General features: G+C 40.1%; 1 protein-coding gene across 1 annotated transcript in view; it reads left to right on the forward strand.

The window, feature by feature from the left end:
* Positions 1 to 22992, forward strand: part of GADL1 (glutamate decarboxylase like 1) — a gene marked incomplete at both ends in the record, with an annotated part of 170464 nt that overhangs the window by 79417 nt on the left and 68055 nt on the right. The window contains one exon of the mRNA XM_079712622.1: positions 12293 to 12382. Within this exon, the coding sequence (XP_079568748.1) occupies positions 12293 to 12382 (90 nt within the window). The remainder of the gene's footprint in view (positions 1 to 12292; positions 12383 to 22992) is intronic.

Here is a 22992-nt window from a genome sequence, read left to right on the forward strand (position 1 = left end):
AGTGAATCAGTCATACATATACATCTGTTCACACATCCCCTCCCTCCTGCGTCTCCCTCCCTCCCACCCTCCCCATCTCTCCCCTCCAGGCGGCCACAAAGCACCGAGCCGATCCCCCCGTGCCACGCGGCCACCCCCCACCATCCATCCACCCCACGCCCGGCAGTGTATACACGTCCATGCCTCTCCCCCGCCCCGTCACAGCGCCCCCCCCAATATCCCCAAGCCCACCCCCAGTAGGTCTGTGTCTCTATTCCTGTTTTACCCCTAAGTTCTTCATGACATTTTTTTTTCTTAAATTCCATATATATGCGTTAGCTTACGGTATTTGTCTTGCTCTTTATGACTTACTTCACTCTGTATGACAGACTCTAGGTCTATCCACCTCATTACAAATACCTCAGTTTCGTTTCTTTTTATGGCTGAGTAATATTCCATTGTATATATGTGCCACATCTTCTTTATCCATTCATCCGATGATGGACACTTGGGTTGTTTCCATCTCCGGGCTATTGTGAATAGAGCTGCAATGAACATTTTGGTACATGACTCTTTTTCAATTATGGTTTTCTCAGGGTATGTGCCTAGTAGTGGGATTGCTGGGTCATATGGTAGTTCTATTTTTAGTTTTTTAAGGAACCTCCATACTGTTCTCCATAGCGGCTGTACCAATTCACATTCCCACCAGCAGTGCAAGAGTGTTCTCTTTTCTCCACACCCTCTCCAGCATTTATTGTTTCTAGATTTCTTGATGATGGCCATTCTGACTGGTGTGAGATGATATCTCATTGTAGTTTTGATTTGCATTTCTCTAATGATTAATGATGTTGAGCATTCTTTCATGTGTTTGTTGGCAGTCTGTATATCTTCTTTGGAGAAATGCCTATTTAAGTCTTCTGCCCATTTTTGGATTGGGTTGTTTGTTTTTTTGCTGTTGAGCTGCATGAGCTGCTTATAAATTTTGGAGATTAATCCTTTGTCAGTTGCTTCATTTGCAAATATTTTCTCCCATTCTGAGGGTTGTCTTTTGGTCTTGTTTATGGTTTCCTTTGCTGTGCAAAAGCTTTGAAGTTTCATTAGGTCCCATTTGTTAATCTTTGTTTTTATTTCCATTTCTCTAGGAGGTGGGTCCAAAAGGATCTTGCTGTGATTTATGTCATAGAGTGTTCTGCCTATGTTTTCCTCTAAGAGTTTGATAGTTTCTGGCCTTACATTTAGGTCTTTAATCCATTTTGAGCTTATTTTTGTGTATGGTGTTAGGGAGTGATCTAATCTCATACTTTTACATGTCCCTGTCCAGTTTTCCCAGCACCACTTATTGAAGAGGCTGTCCTTTCTCCACTGTACATTCCTGCCTCCTTTATCAAAGATAAGTTGACCATATGTGCGTGGGTTTATCTCTGGGCTTTCTAAACTGTTCCATTGATCTATCTTTCTGTTTCTGTGCCAGTACCACACTGTCTTGATTACTGTAGCTTTGTAGTATAGTCTGAAGTCAGGGAGCCTGATTCCTCCAGCTCCGTTTTTCGTTCTCAAGATTGCTTTGGCTATTCGGGATCTTTTGTTTTTCCAAACAAATTTTGAAATTTTTTGTTCTGGTTCTGTGAAAAATGCCAGTGGTAGTTTGATAGGGATTGCATTGAATCTGTAGATTGCTGTGGGTAGTAGAGTCATTTTCACAATATTGATTCTTCCAATCCAGGAGCATGGTATATCTCTCCATCTATTTGTATCATCTTTAATTTCTTTCATCAGTATCTTATAATTTTCTGCATACAGGTCTTTTGTCTCCTTAGGTAGGTTTATTCCTAGATATTTTATTCTTTTTGTTGCAATGGTAAATGGGAGTGTTTTCTTGATTTCACTTTCAGATTTTTCATCATTAGTGTACAGAAAAGCCAGAGATTTCTGTGCATTAATTTTGTCTCCTGCTACTTTACCAAATTCATTGATTAGCTCTTGTAGTTTTCTGGTAGCATCTTTAGGATTCTCTATGTATAGTATCATATCATCTGCAAACAGTGACAGCTTTACTTCTTCTTTTCCGATTTGGATTCCTTTTATTTCCTTTTCTTCTCTGATTGCTGTGGCTAAAACTTCCAAAACTAAGTTGAATAAGAGTGGTGAGAGTGGGCAGCCTTGTCTTATTCCTGATCTTAGTGGAAATGGTTTCAGTTTTTCACCATTGAGGACGATGTTGGCTGTGGGTTTGTCATATATGGCCTTTATTATGTTGAGGAAAGTTCCCTCTATGCCTACTTTCTGCAGGGTTTTTATCATAAATGGGTGTTGAATTTTGTCGAAATCTTTCTCTGCATCTATTGAGATGATCATATGGTTTTTCTCCTTCAGTTTGTTAATATGGTGTATCACATTGATTGATTTGCATATATTGAAGAATCCTTGCATTCCTGGAATAAACCCCACTTGATCATGGTGTATGATCCTTTTAATGTGCTGTTGGATTCTGTTTGCTAGTATTTTGTTGAGGATTTTTGCATCTAAGTTCATCAGTGATATTGGCCTGTAGTTTTCTTTCTTTGTGACATCCTTGCCTGGTTTTGGTATCAAGGTGATGATGGTGGCCTCGTAGGATGAGTTTGGGAGTGTTCCTTCCTCTGCTATATTTTGGAAGAGTTTGAGAAGGATAGGTGTTAGCTCTTCTCTAAATGTTTGATAGAATTCGCCTGTGAAGCCATCTGGTCCTGGCCTTTTGTTTGTTGGAAGATTTTTAATCACAGTTTCAATTTCAGTGCTTGTGATTGGTCTATTCATATTTTCTATTTCTTCCTGTTTCAGTCTTGGCAGGTTGTGCATTTCTAAGAATTTGTCCATTTCTTCCAGGTTGTCCATTTTATTGGCATAGAGTTTCTTGTAGTAATCTCTCATGATCTTTTGTATTTCTGCAGTGTCAGTTGTTACTTCTCCTTTTTCATTTCTAATTCTATTGATTTGAGTCTTCTCCCTTTTTTTCTTGATGAGTCTGGCTAATGGTTTATCAATTTTGTTTATCTTCTCAAAGAACCAACTTTTAGTTTTATTGATCTTTGCTATCGTTTCCTTCATTTCTTTTTCATTTATTTCTGATCTGATCTTTATGATTTCTTTCCTTCTGCTAACTTTGGGGGTTTTTTGTTCTTCTTTCTCTAATTGCTTTTGGTGCAGGGTCAGGTTGTTTACTTGAGATGTTTCCTGTTTCTTAAGGTGCGATTGTATTGCTATAAACTTCCCCCTTAGAACTGCTTTTGCTGCGTCCCATAGGTTTTGGGTCGTCGTGTCTCCATTGTCATTTGTTTCTAGGTATTTTTTGATTTCCTCTTTGATTTCTTCAGTGATCACTTCATTATTGAGTAGTGTATTGTTTAGCCTCCATGTGTTTGTATTTTTTACAGATCTTTTCCTGTAATTGATATCTAGTCTCATAGCATTGTGGTCGGAAAAGATACTTGATACAATTTCAATTTTCTTAAATTTACCAAGGCTTGATTTGTGACCCAAAATATGATCTATCCTGGAGAATGTTCCATGAGCACTTGAGAAAAATGTGTATTCTGTTGTTTTTGGGTGGAATGTCCTATAAATATCAATTAAGTCCATCTTGTTTAATGTATCATTTAAAGCTTGTGTTTCCTTATTTATTTTCATTTTGGATGATCTGTCCATTGGTGAAAGTGGGGTGTTAAAGTCCCCTACTATGATTGTGTTACTATCGATTTCCCCTTTTATGGCTGTTAGTATTTGCCTTATGTATTGAGGTGCTCCTATGTTGGGTGCATAAATATTTACAATTGTTATATCTTCTTCTTGGATCGATCCCTTTATCGTTATGTAGTGTCCTTCTTTGTCTCTTCTAATAGTCTTTATTTTAAAGTCTATTTTGTCTGATATAAGAATTGCTACTCCAGCTTTCTTTTGATTTCCATTTGCATGGAATATCTTTTTCCATCCCCTTACTTTCAATCTGTATGTGTCTCTAGGTCTGAAGTGGGTCTCTTGTAGACAGCATATATATGGGTCTTGTTTTTGTATCCATTCAGCCACTCTGTGTCTTTTGGTGGGAGCATTTAGTCCATTTACATTTAAGGTAATTATTGATATGTATGTTCCTATTCCCATTTCCTTAATGGCTTTGGGTTCGTTATTGTAGGTATAGTCCTTCTGTTGTGTTTCTTGCCTAGAGAAGTTCCTTTAGCATTTGTTGTAAAGCTGGTTTGGTGGTGCTGAACTCTCTCAGCTTTTGCTTGTCTGTAAACGTTTTAATTTCTCCATCAAATCTGAATGAGATCCTTGCTGGGTAGAGCAATCTTGGTTGCAGGTTTCTCTCCTTCATCACTTTAATTATGTCCTGCCACTCCCTTCTGGCTTGTAGAGTTTCTGCTGAGAGATCAGCTGTTAACCTGATGGGGATTCCCTTGTGTGTTATTTGTTGTTTTTCCCTTGCTGCTTTTAATATGATTTCTTTGTGTTTAATTTTTGACAGTTTGATTAATATGTGTCTTGGCGTATTTCTTCTTGGATTTATTCTGTATGGGACTCTCTGTGCCTCCTGGACTTGATTAACTATTTCCTTTCCCATATTAGGGAAGTTTTCAACTATAATCTCTTCAAATATTTTCTCAGTCCCTTTCTTTTTCTCTTCTTCTTCTGGAACCCCTATAATTCGAATGTTGGTGCGTTTAATGTTGTCCCAGAGGTCTCTGAGACTGTCCTCTGTTCTTTTCATTCTTTTTTCTTTATTTTGCTCTGCATCAGTTATTTCCACTGTTTTATCTTCCAGGTCACTTATCCGTTCTTCTGCCTCTGTTATTCTGCTATTGATCCCATCTAGAGTATTTTTCATTTCATTTATTGTGTTTTTAATCGTTGCTTGATTCATCTTTAGCTCTTCTAGGCCCTTGTTAACTGTTTCTTACATTTTGTCTATTCTATTTCCAAGATTTTGGATCATGGAAATAGAATCTTGGATCATCTTTACTATCATTATTCTGAATTCTTTTTCAGGTAGATTGCCTATTACCTCTTCATTTGTTAGGTCTGGTAGGTTTTTATCTTGCTCCTTCACCTGCTGTGTGTTTTTCTGTGTTCTCATTTTGCTTATCTTCCTGTGTTTGGGGTCTCCTTTTTGCAGGCTGCAGATTCGTAGTTCCCGTTGTTTTTGGTGTCTGTCCCCATTGGCTAAGGTTGTTTTAGTAGGTTGTGTAGGCTTCCTGGTGGGGGGGACTAATGCCTGTGTTCTGGTGGTTGAGGCTCGATCTTGTCTTTCTGGTGGACAGGTCCACGTCTGGTGGTGTGTTTTGTGGTGCCTGTGGCCTTATTATGTTTTTAGGCAGCCTCTCTGCTAATGGGTGGCGTTGTGTTCCTGTCTTGCTAGTTGCTTGGCATAGGGTGACCAGCACTGTAGCTTGCTGGTCGTTGACTGAAGGTGGGTGCTGGTGTTGAGATGGAGATCTCTGGGAGATTTTCGCTGCTTGATATTATGTGGAGCTGGGAGGTCTCTTGTGGACCCGTGTCCTGAAGTTGGCTCTCCCACTTCAGAGGCACAGCACTGACTCCTTGCTGCAGCACCAAGAGCCTTTCATCTACCCGGCTCAGAATAAAAGGGAGAAAAAGTAGAAAGAAAGAATTAGTAGAAGAAAGAAAAAGAGAGAGAAAGAAAGGAAGAAGGAAAGAAAGGAAGGAAGAAAGAAAGAAAGAAAGGAGGGAGGGACGGAGGAAGGAAAGAAAAAGAAAGAGTGAAAGGAAGAAGGGAGGGAGGAAGGAAAGAGAAAGAAAGAAAGAAAGAAAGACAGGAGGGGGGGGAGGAAGGAAAGAAAGAAAGAAAGAAAGGGTTAGAGGGAGGGAGGGAGGAAGGGAAGGTAGGAAAAAAAGAGAGAAGATAAAGTAAAATAGAATAAAGTATAAAATATAGTAGCGTTATTAAAAATAAAAAAGTAATTATTGAAAAAAAAAACAAAAAAAAAAACGGACGGATAGAATCCTGGGACCTATGGTGGAAGCAAAGCTATACAGAGAAAATCTCACACAGAAGCATACACATACACATTCACAAAAAGAGAACAGGGGGAAAAAAATCGAAAATCTTGCTCTCAAGGTCCACCTCCTCAATTTGGGACAATTCGTTGTAAAAAGAGGAAAAGGGGAAAAAATCTTAAATCTTGTCCTCAAAGTCCACCTCCTCAATTTGGGATGCTTCGCTCTGCATTCATGCACTCCACAGACGCAGGGCACTTCAAGTGGACCGTGGAGCTGTAATCCACTGCCTCCGAGGCTGCACAGAGAGATTTCCCTGTCTCTTCTCTGCTCTCACAGCTCCCGGGTCTCAGCCTTGGACCTGGCCCCGCCTCTGCACGCAGGTCGCCGGTGGGTGTCCGTTCTTCGCTCAGACAGGATGGGTTTAAAGGAGCCGCTGATTTGGGGGCTCTGGCTCACTCAGGATGAGGAGAGGGAGGGGCACGCAGTGCGGGGTGGGCCTGCGGCAGCAGAGGCCGGCGTGACGTTGCACCAGCCCAGGGCGCTCCGTGCGCTTTCCTGGGGAAGCCGTCCCCCAGCACCACTTATTGAAGAGACTGTCTTTCTCCATTGTATATCCTTGCCTCCTTTGTCATAGATTACCTACCTGACCATGGGTGCATGGGTTTATCTCTGGGCTTTCTATCCTGTTCCATTGATCTATATTTCTGTTTTTGTACCAGTACCATATTGTCTAGATTACTGTAGCTTTGTAGTATAGTCTGAGTCAGGGAGTCTGATCCCTCCAGCTCCATTTTTTTCCCTCAAGATTGCTTTGACTATTTGGAATCTTTTGTGTTTCCATAAAAATTTTAAGGTTTTTTGTTCTAGTTCTGTAAAAAATGCCACTGGTAATTTGATAGGAATTGCATTGAATATGTAGATTGCTTTGGGTAGTATAGTCATTTTCACAATGTTGATTCTTCCAATCCAAGAACATGGTATATCTCTCCATTTATTGGTATCATCTTTAATTTCTTTTCTCATTGTCTTATAGTTTTCTGAGTACGGGTCTTTTGTCTCCCTAAGTAGATTTATTCCTAGGTATTTTATTCTTTTTGTTGCAATGGTAAATGGGAGTGTTTCCTTAATTTCTCTTTCAGATTTTTCAACATTAGTGTATAGGAATGCAAGAGATTTCTGTGCATTAATTTTGTATCCTGCTAGTTTACCAAAATCATTGATTAGCTCTAGTAGTTTTCTGGTGGCATCTTTACAATTCTCTATGTATAGTGTCATCTCATCTTCAAACAATGACAGTTTTACTTCTTCTTTTCTGATTTGGATTCCTTTTATTTTTTTTTTCTTCTCTGATTGCCGTGGCTAGGACTTCCAAAACTATATTGAATAATAGTGGTGAGAGTGGACATCCTTGTCTTGTTCCTGATCTTAGAGGAAATACTTTCAGTTTTTCACCATTGAGAATGTTTTTTGCTGTGGGTTTGTTGTATATGACCTTTATTATGTTGAGGTGGTTTCCCTCTTTGCCCATTTTCTGTAGAGTTTTTATCATAAATGGGCGTTGAATTTTGTCAAAAGCTTTTTCTGCATCTAATGAGATGATCATATGTTTTTTATTCAGTTTGTTAATATGGTGTATCACATTGATTGATTTGCATATATTGAAGAATCCTTGCATCCCTGGATAAATCCCACTTGGTCATGGTGTATGATCCTTTTAATGTGTTGTTGGATTCTCTTTGCTAGTATTTTGTTGAGGATTTTTTCATCTATATTCATCAGTGATATTGGTCTGTAATTTTCTGTTTTTGTAATATCTTTGTCTGATTTTGGTATCAGGGTGATGGTGGCCTCACAGAACGAGTTTGGGAGTGTTCCTTCCTCTGCAATTTTTTGGAAGAGTTTGAGAAGGATGGGTGTTAGCTCTTCTCTAAATGTTTGATAGAATTCACCTGTGAAGCCATCTGGTCCTGGACTTTGGTTTGTTGGAAGATTTTTAATTACAGTTTCAATTTCATTACTTGTGATTGGTCTGTTCATATTTTCTGTTTCTTCCTGGTTCAGTCTTGGAAGGTTATACCTTTCTATGAATTTGTCCATTTCTTCTAGGTTGTCCATTTTATTGGCATGGAATTGCTTATAGTAGTCTCTTAGGATGCTTTGTGTTTCTGTGGTGTCTGTTGTAACTTCTCCTTTTTCATTTCTAATTTTATTGATTTGAGTCCTCTCCCTCTTCTTCTTGATGAGTCTGGCTAATGGTTTATCAATTTTGTTTATCTTCTCAAAGCACCAGCTTTTAGTTTTATTGATCTTTGCTATTGTTTTTTTTTTGTTTCTGTTTCATTTATTCCTGCTCTGATCTTGATGATTTCTTTCGTTCTGCTCACTTTGAGTTTTGTTTGTTCTTCTTTCTCTAATTCCTTTAGGTGTAAGGTTAGATTATTTGAAATTTTTCTTGTATTTTGAGGTAGGCTTGTATAGCTATAAACTTCCCTCTTAGTACTGCTTTTGCTGCATCCCATAAGTTTTGGATCATCGTGTTTTCATTGTCATTTGTCTCTAGGTATTTTTTGATTTCCTCATTGACTTCTTCAGTGATCTCTTGGTTATTTAGTAACGTATTGTTTAGCCTCCATGTGTTTGTGGTTTTTACGGTTTTTCCCGGTAATTCATTTCTAATTTCATAGCATTGTGGTCAGGAAAGATGCTTGATATGATTTCAATTTTCTTAAATTTACTGATGCTTGATTTGTGACCCAAGATGTGATCTATCCTGGAGAATGTTCCATGTGCACTTGAGAAGAAAGGGTAATCTGCTGTTTTTGGATGGAATGTCCTATAAATATCAATTAAATCTCTCAGGTCTATTGTGTCATTTAAAGCTTCTGTTCCCTTATTTATTTTCATGTTGGATCATCTGTCCATTGGTGTAAGTGAGGTGTTAATGTCTCCCACTATTATTTTGTTACTGTCGCTTACCTCTTTTAGAGCTGTTAGCAGTTGCCTTATGTATTGAGGTGCTCCTATGTTGGGTGCATGTATATTTATAATTGTTATATCTTCTTCTTGGATTGATCCCTTGATCATCATGTGGTGTCCTTCATTGTCTCTTGTAACATTTTTTATTTTAAAGTCTATTTTATCTGATATGAGTATTGCTACTCCAGCTTTCTTTTGATTTCCATTTGCATGGAATATCTTTTTCCATCCCCTCAGTTTCTGTCTGTATGTGTCCCTAGGTCTGAAGTGGGTCTCTTGTACATGGCATATATATGGATCTTGTTTTTGTATCCATTCAGCAAGCCTGCTTCCTTTGGAGCATTTAATCCATTCATGTTTAAGGTAATTATCGATATGTATGTTCCTATGACCATTTACTTAATTTTGGGGGGGTTGTTTTTGTAGGTCCTTTTCTTCTCTTGTGTTTCCCACTTAGAGAAGTTCCTTTAGCATTTGTTGTAGAGGTGGTTTGGTGGTGCTGAATTCTCTTAGCTTTTGTTTGTCTGTAAAGCTTTTGATTTCTCCTTCGAATCTGATTGAGATCCTTGCTGGGTAGAGTTATCTTGGTTGTAGGTTCTTCCCTTTCATCACTTTAAGTTTATTATGCCACTCGCTTCTGGCTTGTAGAGTTTTTGCCAGGAAATCAGCTGTTAACCTTATGTGAGTTCCCTTGTATGTTATTTGTTGTTTTTCCCTTGCTGCTTTCAATAATTTTTCCTTGTCTTTAATTTTTGCCAATTTGATTACTATGTTTCTCAGTGTGTTTCTCCTTTGGTTTATTCTGCATGGGACTCACTGTGCTTCCTGGACTTGGGTGGCTATTTCCTTTCCCATGTTAGGGAAGTTTTCGACTATAATCTCTTCAAATATTTTCTCAGGTCCTTTCTCTCTCTTCTCCTCTGGGACCCCTATAATACAAATATTGTTGCATTTAATGTTGTCCCAGAGGCCTCTTAGGCTGTCCTCCTTTCTTTTCATTCTTTTTTGTTTATTCTGTTCCACGACAGTGAATTCCACCATTCTGTCTTCCAGGTCACTGATCTGTTCTTCTTCCTCAGTTATTCTGCTATTGATTCCTTCTAGTGTAGTTTCATTTCAGTTATTGTATTGTTCTTCTCTGTTTGTTTTTTCTTTAATTCTTCTAAGTCTTTGTTAAACATTTCTTGCATCTTCTCGATCTTTGCCTCCATTCTTTTTCTGAGGTCCTGGATCATCTTCACTCTCATTTTTCTGAATTCTTTTTCTGGAAGGTTGCCTATCTCCACTTCATTTAGTTGTTTTTCTGGAGTTTTTTCTTTTTCCTTCATCTGGTACATAGCCCTCTGCCCTTTCATCTTGTCTATCTTTCTGTGAATGTGGTTTTTGTTCCACAGGCTGTAGGATTGTAGTTCTTCTTGCTTCTGTTGTCTGCCCTCTGAGGGCAGAGGCTATCTAAGAGGCTTGTGTAAGTTTCCTGATGGGAGGGACTGGTGGTGGGCAGAGCTGGGTGTTGCTCTTGTGGGCAGAGCTCAGTTAAACTTTAATCTGCTTGACTGCTGATGGGTGGGGCTGGGTTCCCTCCCTGTTGGTTGTTTGGCCTGAGGCAACCCAACACTGGAGCCTACTTGGGCTCTTTGGTGGGGCTAATGACAGACCCTGGGAGGGCTCACGCCAAGGAGTACTTCCCAGAACTTCTGCTGCCAGTGTCCTTGTACCCACGGTGAGCCACAGCCACCCCCCGCCTCTGCAGGAGATCCTCCAACACTAGCAAGTAGGTCTGGTTCAGTCTCCCCTAGGGTCACTGCTCTTTCCCCTGGATCCCAATGCGCACACTACTTTGTGTGTGCCCTCCAAGAGTGGAGTCTCTGTTTCCCCCAGTCCTGTCGAAGTCCTGCAATCAAATCCCACTAGGCTTCAAAGTCTGATTCTCTATGAATTCCTCCTCCTGTTGCCGGACCCCCAGGTTGGGAAGCCTGACGTGGGGCTCAGAACCTTCACTCCAGTGGGTGGACTTCTGTGGTATAAGTGTTCTCCAGTCTGTGAGTCACCCACCCAGCAGTTATGGGATTTGATTTTACTGTGATTTGCCCCTCCTTCCATCTCACTGTGGCTTCTTCTTTGTCTTTGGATGTGGGGTATCTTTTTTGGTGAGTTCCAGTGTCTTCCTGTCAATGATTGTCCAGCAGCTAGTTGTGATTCTGGTGTTTTCACAAGAGGGAGTGAGAGCACATCCTTCTAGTCCACCATCTTGGTTCCTCTCCTGTTTGTTTGTTCTTTCTGTAGCTCCTTTTTTTTTTTAGTCAAATTCAATAAGCCTGTTACTAACTTCAAAGGTGAAGGGATGATCAGATCAAGAGCTTACCTTGTTGAGCTGGAATGTTTCTGGGCTATGAGTTGTAATTTAAAATCCACTAAAATCAAAACTCTTTATAGTACCAGTTTTGATCTTAAGTTTTGAGGTGAGCTGTTTCCTCTCTCTGAAATACTTTATACTGACAATGTAGCATAACTTGGTTATTGAGAACTATTATAACACCGGTTGTTACCTACAAACTGTGCTTGTGGTGGGAAAATGGAAGTCATTTCAAAAATTGTCTGCATGAAAAATCAGATGAGGAAGGTGCTGAGTGGGTGGGCATGACCCAGCATGACCCAGTTCTTCAGCCATTTCTATGACAGACTTATTCAGCTTGGGGTATTCTGAGCCCAGGTGCTGAGAGTCTTCATTTTGAGCAAGCCGTCTAGCAGACTCACACCCTTCCTGATACTGATACTTGAGAGCCATTAGTCAAACCGATGGCCATTTTTTTCCTTCTGTTGCTGTATTGGCCAGGGTCACAGCAGGGCTGGTTAAGTGGAGCCCAAGTGTATCATATGTTACTGACTCACAGGTAATTGGGGATTTTGCATTTGTCAAGTGTAGCAGGTAATAGAAGACAACTTTGGCCACCTTAAGTAGAGAAGAAATTATTGGAAGGATATGGTAGTGTGAGATATAACTTAAGGATTAGGGTTGAAGAGGGATGAACCAGGGTATCTCTAGGTATATGTGTATCAGGTGCTAACTAATGGTTAGTTAGAGCTATGTGGAGTTAGCTTCAAACTCCATTATGTTTATTTCTGATCTTGTGCACATTCCTTACCCAGAGGGGAGAGCACTCTCTGGCTGCACCCAACTGAGAAGAAAATTTCTCAATAAGCTGTTATCAAAAGTAAGCCTGAATGGATGTCTAATCTATCAGATTCTGATGTTATCAACTTAAGACACACATGATGACTCAAAGAAACTAGCTAAGAGTTGATTTGCATTCTAAGATTAATTAAAAACTTTCTTCACCTTCAGCCTGAATATGCCAATGTTTGCTTTTGGTACATTCCACCGAGCCTCAGAGAGATGGAGGAAGGACCTGAATTCTGGGCAAAACTTCATTTGGTGAGTGATAAGGATATTGCATTTTTTCCTTTGGATGAAATAGATTCAATGCCCGTTGTCTATTGATCCTATAAATAATTTGATACTTGCAAGAACTTCTTGAGGATCTAGAGAGGTTGTTCTTAGTATATTAAAAGTTAATGACATGCCAAACAGTTGTGAGCATTTGTTAAAACAAATCAACATACTTGACACACACGTATTCAAAATAATTGTGCTGTTTGCAAGAGAGTGGTAGAATTTATCAGAAGTTCTAATTCACAGTGCACTTCAGAGCACGTGATCTGGTAATGGTTAATGTCCTATGATGAATGGCTTCTTCCTTCACCTCTGCTGGTGCATGCCTGTGACTGCTTGCATCACTTCACTAGCAGCTAATGTTAAAGTCTAAATCTGGTACCCTTTGTGAGTGTGAGACTTTCTGTTCTTTCCACCAAGGGGCTTATGTGATATAAAAGAAATGTCAGCAATGAATTTCAACTGATCATTGAACTAAATGTGACTTGCAAACCCCTCCTTACCCTCAGTGTGGAAGTCAATGATAGTTTTAACAGCTTTGATAGGTGATAGCCCTTCTCCTTGCCCTCTAGAAGAAAAGGAAAAACTTGCCAGTCATGCAAGCGACAGACATTTAGCACTCACTGTGCCGGTCACTGGAGATACAAACATCAAAGAGACTTGGTCCGTGGCCTGGGAAGCTTGTATTCTAGGAGACAAATGAGTAAAGAGATCATCACCAGGTAACTAGTAGGTGCCTAGATGAAGAGAAACCCTGTAAAGGCAGAGAGAAAGGATATCTACCCCAAAGTGTGACACTAGATTGGAGTCTTGGACAATAAGTAGGTGTGAGTCGGTGTCAACTGTGAAGAAGTGGGTTCCAGGAAGAATCACAACAGCATGGCCCAGAGGCTAAGAGGGGAGGGTGTGATCAAAGACCACAGTGGGGCAGGGGGCAGTGCTAGGAGTAGGACAAGAACAGCAGGCACGGGAGCACATGGAAGCCTCATCTCCCATGACAAGGTGCTTGGAATTTGTGCCTAGTTAGGTGGAGGTGGGAAGACCATGGCCTTTAAGTCATAGCCACCTGGATCCTCACCTGCAGCATCTTCTTTAGCCTCAGGCCACTTTCTGTTTCTTCGTGGCTCATTTAGCCTCCTGCAAGGTAGCACAATACATACTCAATATATAAATATCTTACCTCTTGTTAAACCTGAGGTCAGGCAGCAGAGATGGGGAGAGATGGACAGAGTTACCTGTGCCTTTGCCTAGACAAGCCCTCCATTGGCCATTTCAGGCAGTTAGCATGGTCCTTGGATCTGGTTTGTCTTTTTGTCACACAATGTAAATGAGAAAGTGCTAAAGAATACATTTCAGATGGTAAGTGACTCAAAAAGAAACAATGTGAGAATTTAATGGTGATGTTTCCAGGGACATTTTGCACTTTGATGGAATGCATCAGGGATTTTTTGGTGATGTTGAGAAGGATATGGCTGCCATCCTTCTCACTTTCTGATTGTTAAGAAAAGCAACCGAGAAGGTGATATTTGTGTTTTATGGGCTCAGTACTGTTGCATGGACACGGATCAGGATAAGTAAATAGTCTCTTTATGTTTGGAGATACTATGGACTCACTCTTCCATTGTTTAAAGAAATATTTACACTATCTAGTCTCAGAAAATTTGAAATTGAGGATGGGTATATAAGCTAAAATCAGATAAATCAGCATATAATACACTTTTAATCTTAACTGGAGATCAAATATGAATCAAGACAGTCTCTCCTCTCCCCAGTATTCTCCAGCGTCGGTTCTCTCATGATTGACATACATGACTCTCCATCCCTTCTTTTTGGAAACACTTTTCTGCCATTTAGAACCATGGGGCCCTTGCCCAGTCTAATATCATATTATTTTAATTGTTCTGGTTGCTTCTGATTCCTAAACATGTATGCTGCAGATGAATCATCATTGGTTCTGTCTTAGTTTCCTTTTATCCTCTCTCTTGGCATGGGTGTGTGTGCGTGAATTTGGCAAGGAAGGGAGGCATATATATCTGTTGTTAATCTATGTGGTTTCATGCTTCCTGTCGTATGAGAATGCAAGTATATGATTTATAACCTGGAGTGTACTTAAAGCACACTTGAAATTTGTCTCAGGATTTATCTTGGATGGAGAATCACAAACAAATAAATAAACCGAATAAGGCTTCGCCCCTCCAATTCAGACTCATGTCAGGCGGAGCTGTCAGATTTCAGAATCAGTGGTGTGATAAGTCTTCCCTTTGGCAACAGGAGGGGAACAGTATTATTTCATAAAGAACCTGGAGTTTGGGTGTCTGTGTGTGTGTGTGTGTGTGCGTGTGCATGCGTGTGTGCATGCATGCACACACATGAGACTGTTTTTGAGAACACGGGGGCTTCCCTGGTGGCGCAGTGGTTGAGAGTCCGCCTGCCGATGCAGGGGACGCGGGTTCGTGCCCTGGTCTGGGAGGATCCCACATGCTGTGGAGCGGCTGGGCCCGTGAGCCATGGCCGCTGAGCCTGCGTGTCCGGAGCCTGTGTTCCGCAACGGGAGAGGCCACAACAGTGAGAGGCCCGCGTATCACACACACACACAAAAAAAGTATCATCATGAGCTCATCAGTTTAAACATATTGGATGTGACTGATTATAGGGGCTTCCCTGGTGGCGCAGTGGTTGAGAGTCCGCCTGCCGATGCGGAAGACACGGGTTCGTGCCCCGGTCCGGGAAGATCCCACATGCCGCGGAGCAGCTGGGCCCGTGAGCCATGGTCGCTGAGCCTGCGCGTCCGGAGCCTGTGCTCCGCAATGGGAGAGGCCACAACAGTGAGAGGCCCACGTACCGCAAAAAAAAAAAAAAAAAGAGAACACAGTCACTCTACTGTCTACTGATGCTGTGACAGCCCCTCTCTGACACTGTGTTCAACCACCGCGTTCCAGCAACTCTTTTTATTTTTTATTTTATTTTTATTTTATTTTTTATTTTTTTGAGGTACGCGGGCCTCCCACTGTTGTGGCCTCTCCTGTTGTGGAGCACAGGCTCCGGACGCGCAGGCTCAGCGGCCATGGCTCACGGGCCTAGCCGCTCCGCGGCATGTGGGCTCTTCCCAGACCGGGGCACGAACCCGTGTCCCCTGCATCGGCAGGCGGACTCTCAACCACTGTGCCACCAGGGAAGCCCCAGCAACTCTTTTTAAAATGTCCTTCATGAAAGTTCTTCTTTTTGGTTTTTTCAGGCGTTGCGGCATTCTAGGTCTTCATTAGTTCTCTGCCCAGATTGTACTCGCTTCTTTTCTGGTCTCTGCCTCCTGTTTATTTTCCTTCCTCTCCGCACAGTCATACCTGCAGCCCTGTTTTATCTTGTCATTTTCCTGCTGGAAGCTTCCGAATGCTTTACACTCTTTACACTCGCAACTTTCAACCGATCGACCAATGACCACTGTTTCTAATAAATGCTGTTAAATGTTCTCTTTATTCTCCTAAGATGAAACCAATAGAAAATAGGACCTACCTACACGGAATTTTGTAAAAGGCAATAGAAGGCCTTACATGTCATATGAAGGAAAAATAATCTTCATAATAAAGATATGTATTTCATTACATAAACGTTTGGCATGACATATTAGAAGACACAAGGAAATGATAAGATGCTCACACATCCTCTTAGAATCACTGTGAATGTGAGCCATCTTCAAACTCAGACTCTTAGAAGTAGGTGATGTTGCTGATGCCAATAATAGGAATGGGGTGATGTTAGTGACATAATTTTCAAAAAAGGTGCACAATTCTTGGTAAAGCATTGAAGAAAACATTTTCCCTTTGATTTACATGGTAGTAGAAAACTTAATGTTTATTTAAAATGGGCACAGAATAGTTTGCATTTGCATGTAAACCAGAGTTAAGTTCTGGGCTTGGATAATTGTAATCAGGCTCCTGGCCTCCTGCATTTCCAGCAGGACATTTCAAAGTTGTACAGGACATGGGGCAGCTCTTCCTGGCTCAGGATTGCTCTCCACGGTGCAAGGCAGCTGGCATCCCTGTTCCCCACCTTCTAAACACAAGGAGCAACCCCCAAACATCATGAAAACCAAAAACATCTGCCCAAATTTTGAAGATATTCCCTGGAGGTGTAATACCATTTCCTTGAGAATGACTGGTCCACAGTATAAAATCTAGTTCATTCTGCTTGGCATCCAAAGGCCTCCATGTCTGTTCCTCAGACATTAAAAAAGCAAGAAAATTTTAAAAACTTAAATATTCAACTATAGGGAATTGATTAAAATGTGGTACATAATTTATATGCAAATTTGTAGTGTATAGACAATTAAAATTTTCTTCCAAAATAACGTATTCATAATTTATTATTAATTGAAAAAATAAGTTATGGAACAGTCACTATATTGTATATACATAGAGATTTATATACATATGCAATATTGTATATGTGGTTAGATAAGGGGCACCAAACTATTTTAGAAATAGAGTTACAGATGATTTTTCCTTTCTTTTGTATTCCTCTGCAATTTCTTAATTTTCTACAATTAATATATATTGCTTTTGTGAAAATAATAATAACAGCAGCAACAATAATAAAAATAATAAACCAAAGTATAGAATAATTGACCCAACGAAGCCTTAGAGTTGCTTGAGTGTTTATACAGGCAAAGGTTACCCAGGTTTTGACCACAATCTCCTAATAGTTAAAAAAAATTTTTTTAATTGAGTATTTACCCCAATATGTGTTTATTGTTTTAAATTATCTACATGTATTCATTTTTAAATATAGTATGTACATTTAAAAAATGCACAAAATAAGTTTTTTTAAGGATGGATTTAAAATATTTAATTATTCAGAGATGCTCTAATCTTTTCTTCTTATACCAAAGGGATTGTCTTGTTTGGAGACCATGATTATACCATAGTCAAATCAATTAGTTTGCAAACTATTTTCTCTCATGACTTGCTCCTAGACATAGTGTATAATTTGTCTTCCCTTCCTACTTCTCTTTTTCTCTCTCCTTATCTCCTTACTGAAACACCTACACTATCTGCACTGATTTCAAGTTCAGAGACGTTGCCCCTGGGGTCCACACTGAGAGCTTCAGCAGGCTTCCCAGGGCTTCTTGAAAGCTGCCTGCTCTGTGGTCAAGGTAGACTTCACTTGCTAAGGTGACTGCCCCAAATAAGATTATGTATGTTTGTTTCTTCTCACTTGGTGATCAGGTATGGAGGGCAAGGGAGTCGGGGAGAGAGGGCAAAGATAAAGCTGAAAGCATAAGACCCAGAGAATGTAATTGAAAATTTCATCAGTTTGTTTTATTTCATCATTACTCAATGTTCTGATGCAGAAAATTTCCTCTTTTGTCGACATTTCATAAACAGTCATGCATTCCACCAACGTAATTTACATTCTTAAAAGTAATTACCAAGGTGTCTTTTTGTACCTAAGCATGGTCATTTCAACTATTTTTTCATTCACTGACCTGCAGATTTGTGACTAATGTTAGACATTTATAATAGGCTCATTTCTCCTCGACAGTAGGCAAAGAATAAATCTTTTAGAAACTACTAGATGGGTTTGTTGTATTGCTTATTTGGTGATATAACTTGATATAGTATTCCAGATATCTTTGGAGAGAATCTAGTGCTCTCCCTGGCGGGTTTCTGATGAACAGCACTTGGAGATGAGACAGCGTAAACTGGGTAGGGTTGTGTGCTTTCAAGGATGCCCACTTTCTGGGTTTGGATCAGGCAGGGCCTCAGTGCCCCTGGCTGTGCTTCACTTGTTTCCACTGTGTGTGTGTATGTGTGTGTGCATATGTGTTCACATGAGTGCATATGAGTCCATACACATTTTGAGGCCTTCTGTGTATTTTGAGGACTTTGATTCTGATTTTCTTTCCCTCATCATCTGTGACATTTGCTTATCAAGCACTCGTTTTTGGATTGTGAAAAAAAAACCGTTTCTTTAAAGGTGTGACAGTGTTTTGTTTTGTTTTTTAATTTTCGAAGATGAGTTTCTTTTTTAATCCTGTAATATAGAAATTATAACATCTTCAAAACTCCTGTTTGCTAGTGGATATCCCTCATTTTAAAGCTCTACTTTAAAAAAATTATATTTAAGGAGAATGTAATATAGAAGTATCTTAAAATAAAATATTTCTGAGTGTGACTTGAGACTCTCTCCTTCTGATGATGGCTGGGATGTCGATTTTGAAAATGCTTAATGTACTAAATACTTAATGTACTATTTCTTGCAGATACTATATTCTCTTTCCCCAAATTATTAAGACCTGAGATAAAATGCTGTTCTTTTAACTATTCTCTGAGGGAGAGATGTTATTTTCTACAATCTGTCAGATATTCTACTAGCTGTGATCAGTTTCTTCTGAGTCATTAAGGGTCAAGGAGCTACTTAGGTAAGTCCTGTGTGTATGGCCTTCTTCAGAAATCAGCTGGGGAAGCTGGGTGTCCCTTCTGTTGAAGGACATGGGATACTCTGTCTTATAGCTTTTATGCTCATCTCTCTTCCCCAGTTGTTTACTCCTGGTCTTTCTAAATAGCTCTACTCCATTGGATCAATAAAATTTCAAGCAGTAAAAGATTCCAGCAGCATCCTTGTTGGATATGTGTGTACCATGGGGAAGTTCACATGAGTTGACCTTTGTATTCAACAACACCTTTCAACACGTAGAATACACTTGCCAAATTGGTGGTGTTAATTTATTTCATATGTTGCTTTTTAGTCTTTTAAACATTATTTTCAGACACATAGAGAGGAATTTCCATGGATAGTTCCTTGAATCCCCAGGAAAGCCAGACAAGTCCAGATGTCCTCAACAAAGAATTATTTTTTCTTTCCTTTATTTTTCTCCCCTACGTTTATTGACTGTGCAAGAAGTTCTAAACTTGGAATGGTCTATTGAAAGTTAAAATTGAGCAAAATGAAGCTGGGTGTCTCTGCAGGCTGGGGCTGAACTGTCCTGGACCTGAGGTCAGGACAGGACTGGGTCTGAGAGGAATGTCCATGGGTGTGGCCTCCTGTAGCTCACTCACACCAGCGCACACTCCATGGGGCACTCAAGATAGCAGTAATGGGAAATGAGGACAAAGAACATAGCTAAAGCTGCATTTCACAAGTATCTTTTTGTGCCTTGGGTTTACTCTTTAGCACACAAGCAACGAGTCTACTTGATGCCAGGAGTATGGCTGGCCTTGTCTGTAACATTTGCATATGAACCAAGTTAATCACTTAAGTACAACAGTTTCTTCAGTCTCTGCTCAAATCTTCAGGCCCATCTGAAATAATTCTGAATTTCCAGATCTATCAGAGTGCGAATTGAAGAAATGCAGAAGCTTAATTAGTTTCATGGAACACTTACCACTGTACCCTGAGTATGATTTTATTTAGTTCACTCAGTCAGGAGTTACAGACTCAAAACCTATAGAAGCTAGGCCAGTAGCGTACATGAGGGAAGTAGATGGGGCATAACACAATAGGGAATGGTGGGGACTGTGGACAACTGGAAAGCAGTGGCCCCAGCTAAAGGGGGCAGCCTCTACTCAGCTCCTAATGATGGCTGCCATGTGGAAATACAGGTCTGGGTTGCCAGGTCTTCTTATTTTTAAAGAGATGCTACATTTATAGAAACTTATGTAAACTGTCCTTTGCTTTTAATGTTTTAAATGTTGGCAAGTGAAAAATTACTAAGGTTGGCGGTCTCTGGCCTTCAGGCTTTTAGTTTGCAACTCTTACCTAAATCCATTAGTGCCCTATCACCTATTTCTCTTTATGTGTCACCAGAAGCTCCTTGAGATGAGGGTGTGCCCCGTCTTTGTCTTTGTCTTTGTTCCCCCAGGGCAGCTAATCTGATGGCCAGTCCCAGCCCGCCATCAACTTTGAGAGATGTCCGAGTTCTGTGTCATCTACCAGAAAAAGAAAACTCACTGTTGCATGCTGTCAGACTTGTAAATGGGGCTTTAAGAACTGTGGTCTTGTGGTCAATGTGGCAATACATTTAGGATATACGGGTGTTTGCTGTTCTTTTGATGTTCTTGTGTTTTCTCCTTTCCCTGTCCTGAGCACTGGACCTGGCCTCTGGGCTCCAGTCTTCTCTTGAGGCTTCTCAAGACAGATGGCATCTGTCTTCCTAGATTTTCTGAAAGCCTCAGCTGGCCAGAGATGAAACCCATAGAGGAAGGCAAGGAGTCTGGAGGTGGAGAGGCAGGCACAGAAGAGAGGAGCAGAAAGGGGCGTGCTGGAGACAAGAGCTCTAAAGATAAGGATGAATCCCAGCTTCCCTTCTCTGAGTGCCCTAAGGAGGTGTGTGCGTGTGTGTGTGTGTGTGTGTGTGTGTGTGTGTGTGTTCCAGGTGATGGAATGTCTGCCCATTCCTAACAAGTCACAGCCTATCAAGGGATCATGTTGGTTCAGACCATAAACATTTCACATATTGCACCAATGACCTAAATGTTAGCCCTGGCTGAGACCCCCAAGAACCTCTGCAGGACCCAATGAGGCTGTGGGAGCCATAATAATGACTGAAATTGACTTTTAACCTGACCTAGTAGGATAGCAGCTTGAGGTTGGATTTAATTTTATTTAAAGGATATAAAGTACTGTGACATTTCTTGCACACCTGAGCGAAATTCACATCCATTAAGGAATTGCTCTGGACTTGATGCAATATTTATTGTTGCAAAACAAAGAATGGATCCTGTGCTGAAAGAAAAAATATATATATATTTTTTGCATGTTGTCTTTGAAGTCCCTTTGCCAGTACCAAACCTGCCCCCTGGTGGCACTTTTGCTCATTTTTCCTTTCCTTGCTGGGAAGTGACACTAAATGCTGACTGAATAAATGCGGTTATAAAATGTGACAGAATTACAGCATCACTGGGGTCAGGGCTTCTGGATTCTGCCAAACCAAGAGCAGCTCACCTGAGTGAGAAATTCTCAAAGGATAAAATTGACCTGTGTGTCTTCACTTCAAACATGTTTCTTGTTGCTCTTTCTTCATCTTCACTCCTCGTTTCCACAGCAAACTCTTCTGTGCTTACCTTTGCGTCTGCTGTCTGGACTTCATCCCACCTGCAGTCTTACCACACACTTCCCTATCCTTCTCTGCCCTCCCACCCTCTCTTCTCCTTACTTCTCTCTCTCCTCACATTTTCCTTCTTCTTTTTTCTCTAATATATTGCTCCCCTCCAATGATAAGCACATCCAGGCTCTGACAGCCTTAAAGGAAATAATTTTATGATTTTTCTCTTAATACTGTTGCCCCCTCAAGATACATCCCTGTCTCTTTCTCCATCCCTTTGGACTAAACTTATGAAAATAATAGCTTAAAGTGTCTCACCCTGAATAATAGTCTGTGTCATAGTTTATAAAACCATTCCCATAATTTGGGGTGTTCAGGTTGTTTCCAACATTTCCCCTTTGTGAGCGGTAACGAATGACCATCTCCATTCCCAATCCACTTTTGCTTTTATTATTTCCAGAAGATAAAGTGCTCGGTATGTAATTGGTGATTATAGAAATCATTGTGGTTTGGAGCCTGAACTCTGGCTGTGTACTGGGATACTGATTTTTAAGAAGGTTGCATTCCACCAGTAAGCAACCAGTACACAGCCTTCTGTCTAACTGCGGCAACACTGGGTATTGCCTGCTTGGGGGGAAATGTTATTTAGAAAGGGGAAAAATACTATCTTCAGTTTGTTTTGCTTTTATTGTATTCATTGTTGGTGGTTTGAACCATTTTCTATTTTTTTCTTTACTGATGGTGCTTTTCTGTGTATCCATTGTTTTTTCTTATCTTACATGTTTGTATTTTGAGGTCTGATGGTTTCCTTATAAATTTGAATGAGGATATATATAGTTTGAGTTTCAAAGCCCTTTTTGCCAGATGGAATGCAAATAATGCCCTTAGTATAATGTCCTTTTTATTTTAGTCTTGCTGTTTTTTCATTGTACAGAACTTTTAAATTTTTTATGTATTCAGATCTGTCAGTCCTTTCCTTCATGATTTATTCCACTGCTTCAAAGCTGAAGTTATTGTTCTTTCACAAATCTGATAAATATTCTATTCCATCTCCTGCTGGTTTTTCTGTCATTCTTTTTTTTTTTATTTAATTCAATTCATGTGGAGGCTATTTTTGTGTACAGTGTAAAATATGTATCTAACCTGATCAGTTCCCCAAATTACTATCCAGTTATTCCAATTGGATTTATTTAATAATTCTTCCTAACACTTTTTATTATGGGAAGCTTGTGTTATCATGTGTTACACTTTTTAAAACACTTTAGTCTATTTCTGGATTTTCCAATCTGTTCTGTTGATCTGTGTTTCTGTTTTTGTGTCAGGAACAAAAGGTTTTAAATGGTGTTGCTTTATAATGAGTTCTCAAGGCTGCTAAAATATTACCCTTCTGGTTCTTTTTCAAAAGAGCATTCTTTAACATTACATTTAAAATTTTTTGTACGGCTCGTAGAACTTCTTTTAGTTAAAGACATCTTGTTAGGATTTTTATCGGAGTTCAAATTCATTGAATCTGGAGTTAAATAAATAATACCTTTGCTGCCGCTGGCTGTGT

Source organism: Hyperoodon ampullatus, assembly GCF_949752795.1.
Source record: "Hyperoodon ampullatus genome assembly, chromosome: 10".
Lineage (NCBI taxonomy): Eukaryota > Metazoa > Chordata > Mammalia > Artiodactyla > Ziphiidae > Hyperoodon > Hyperoodon ampullatus.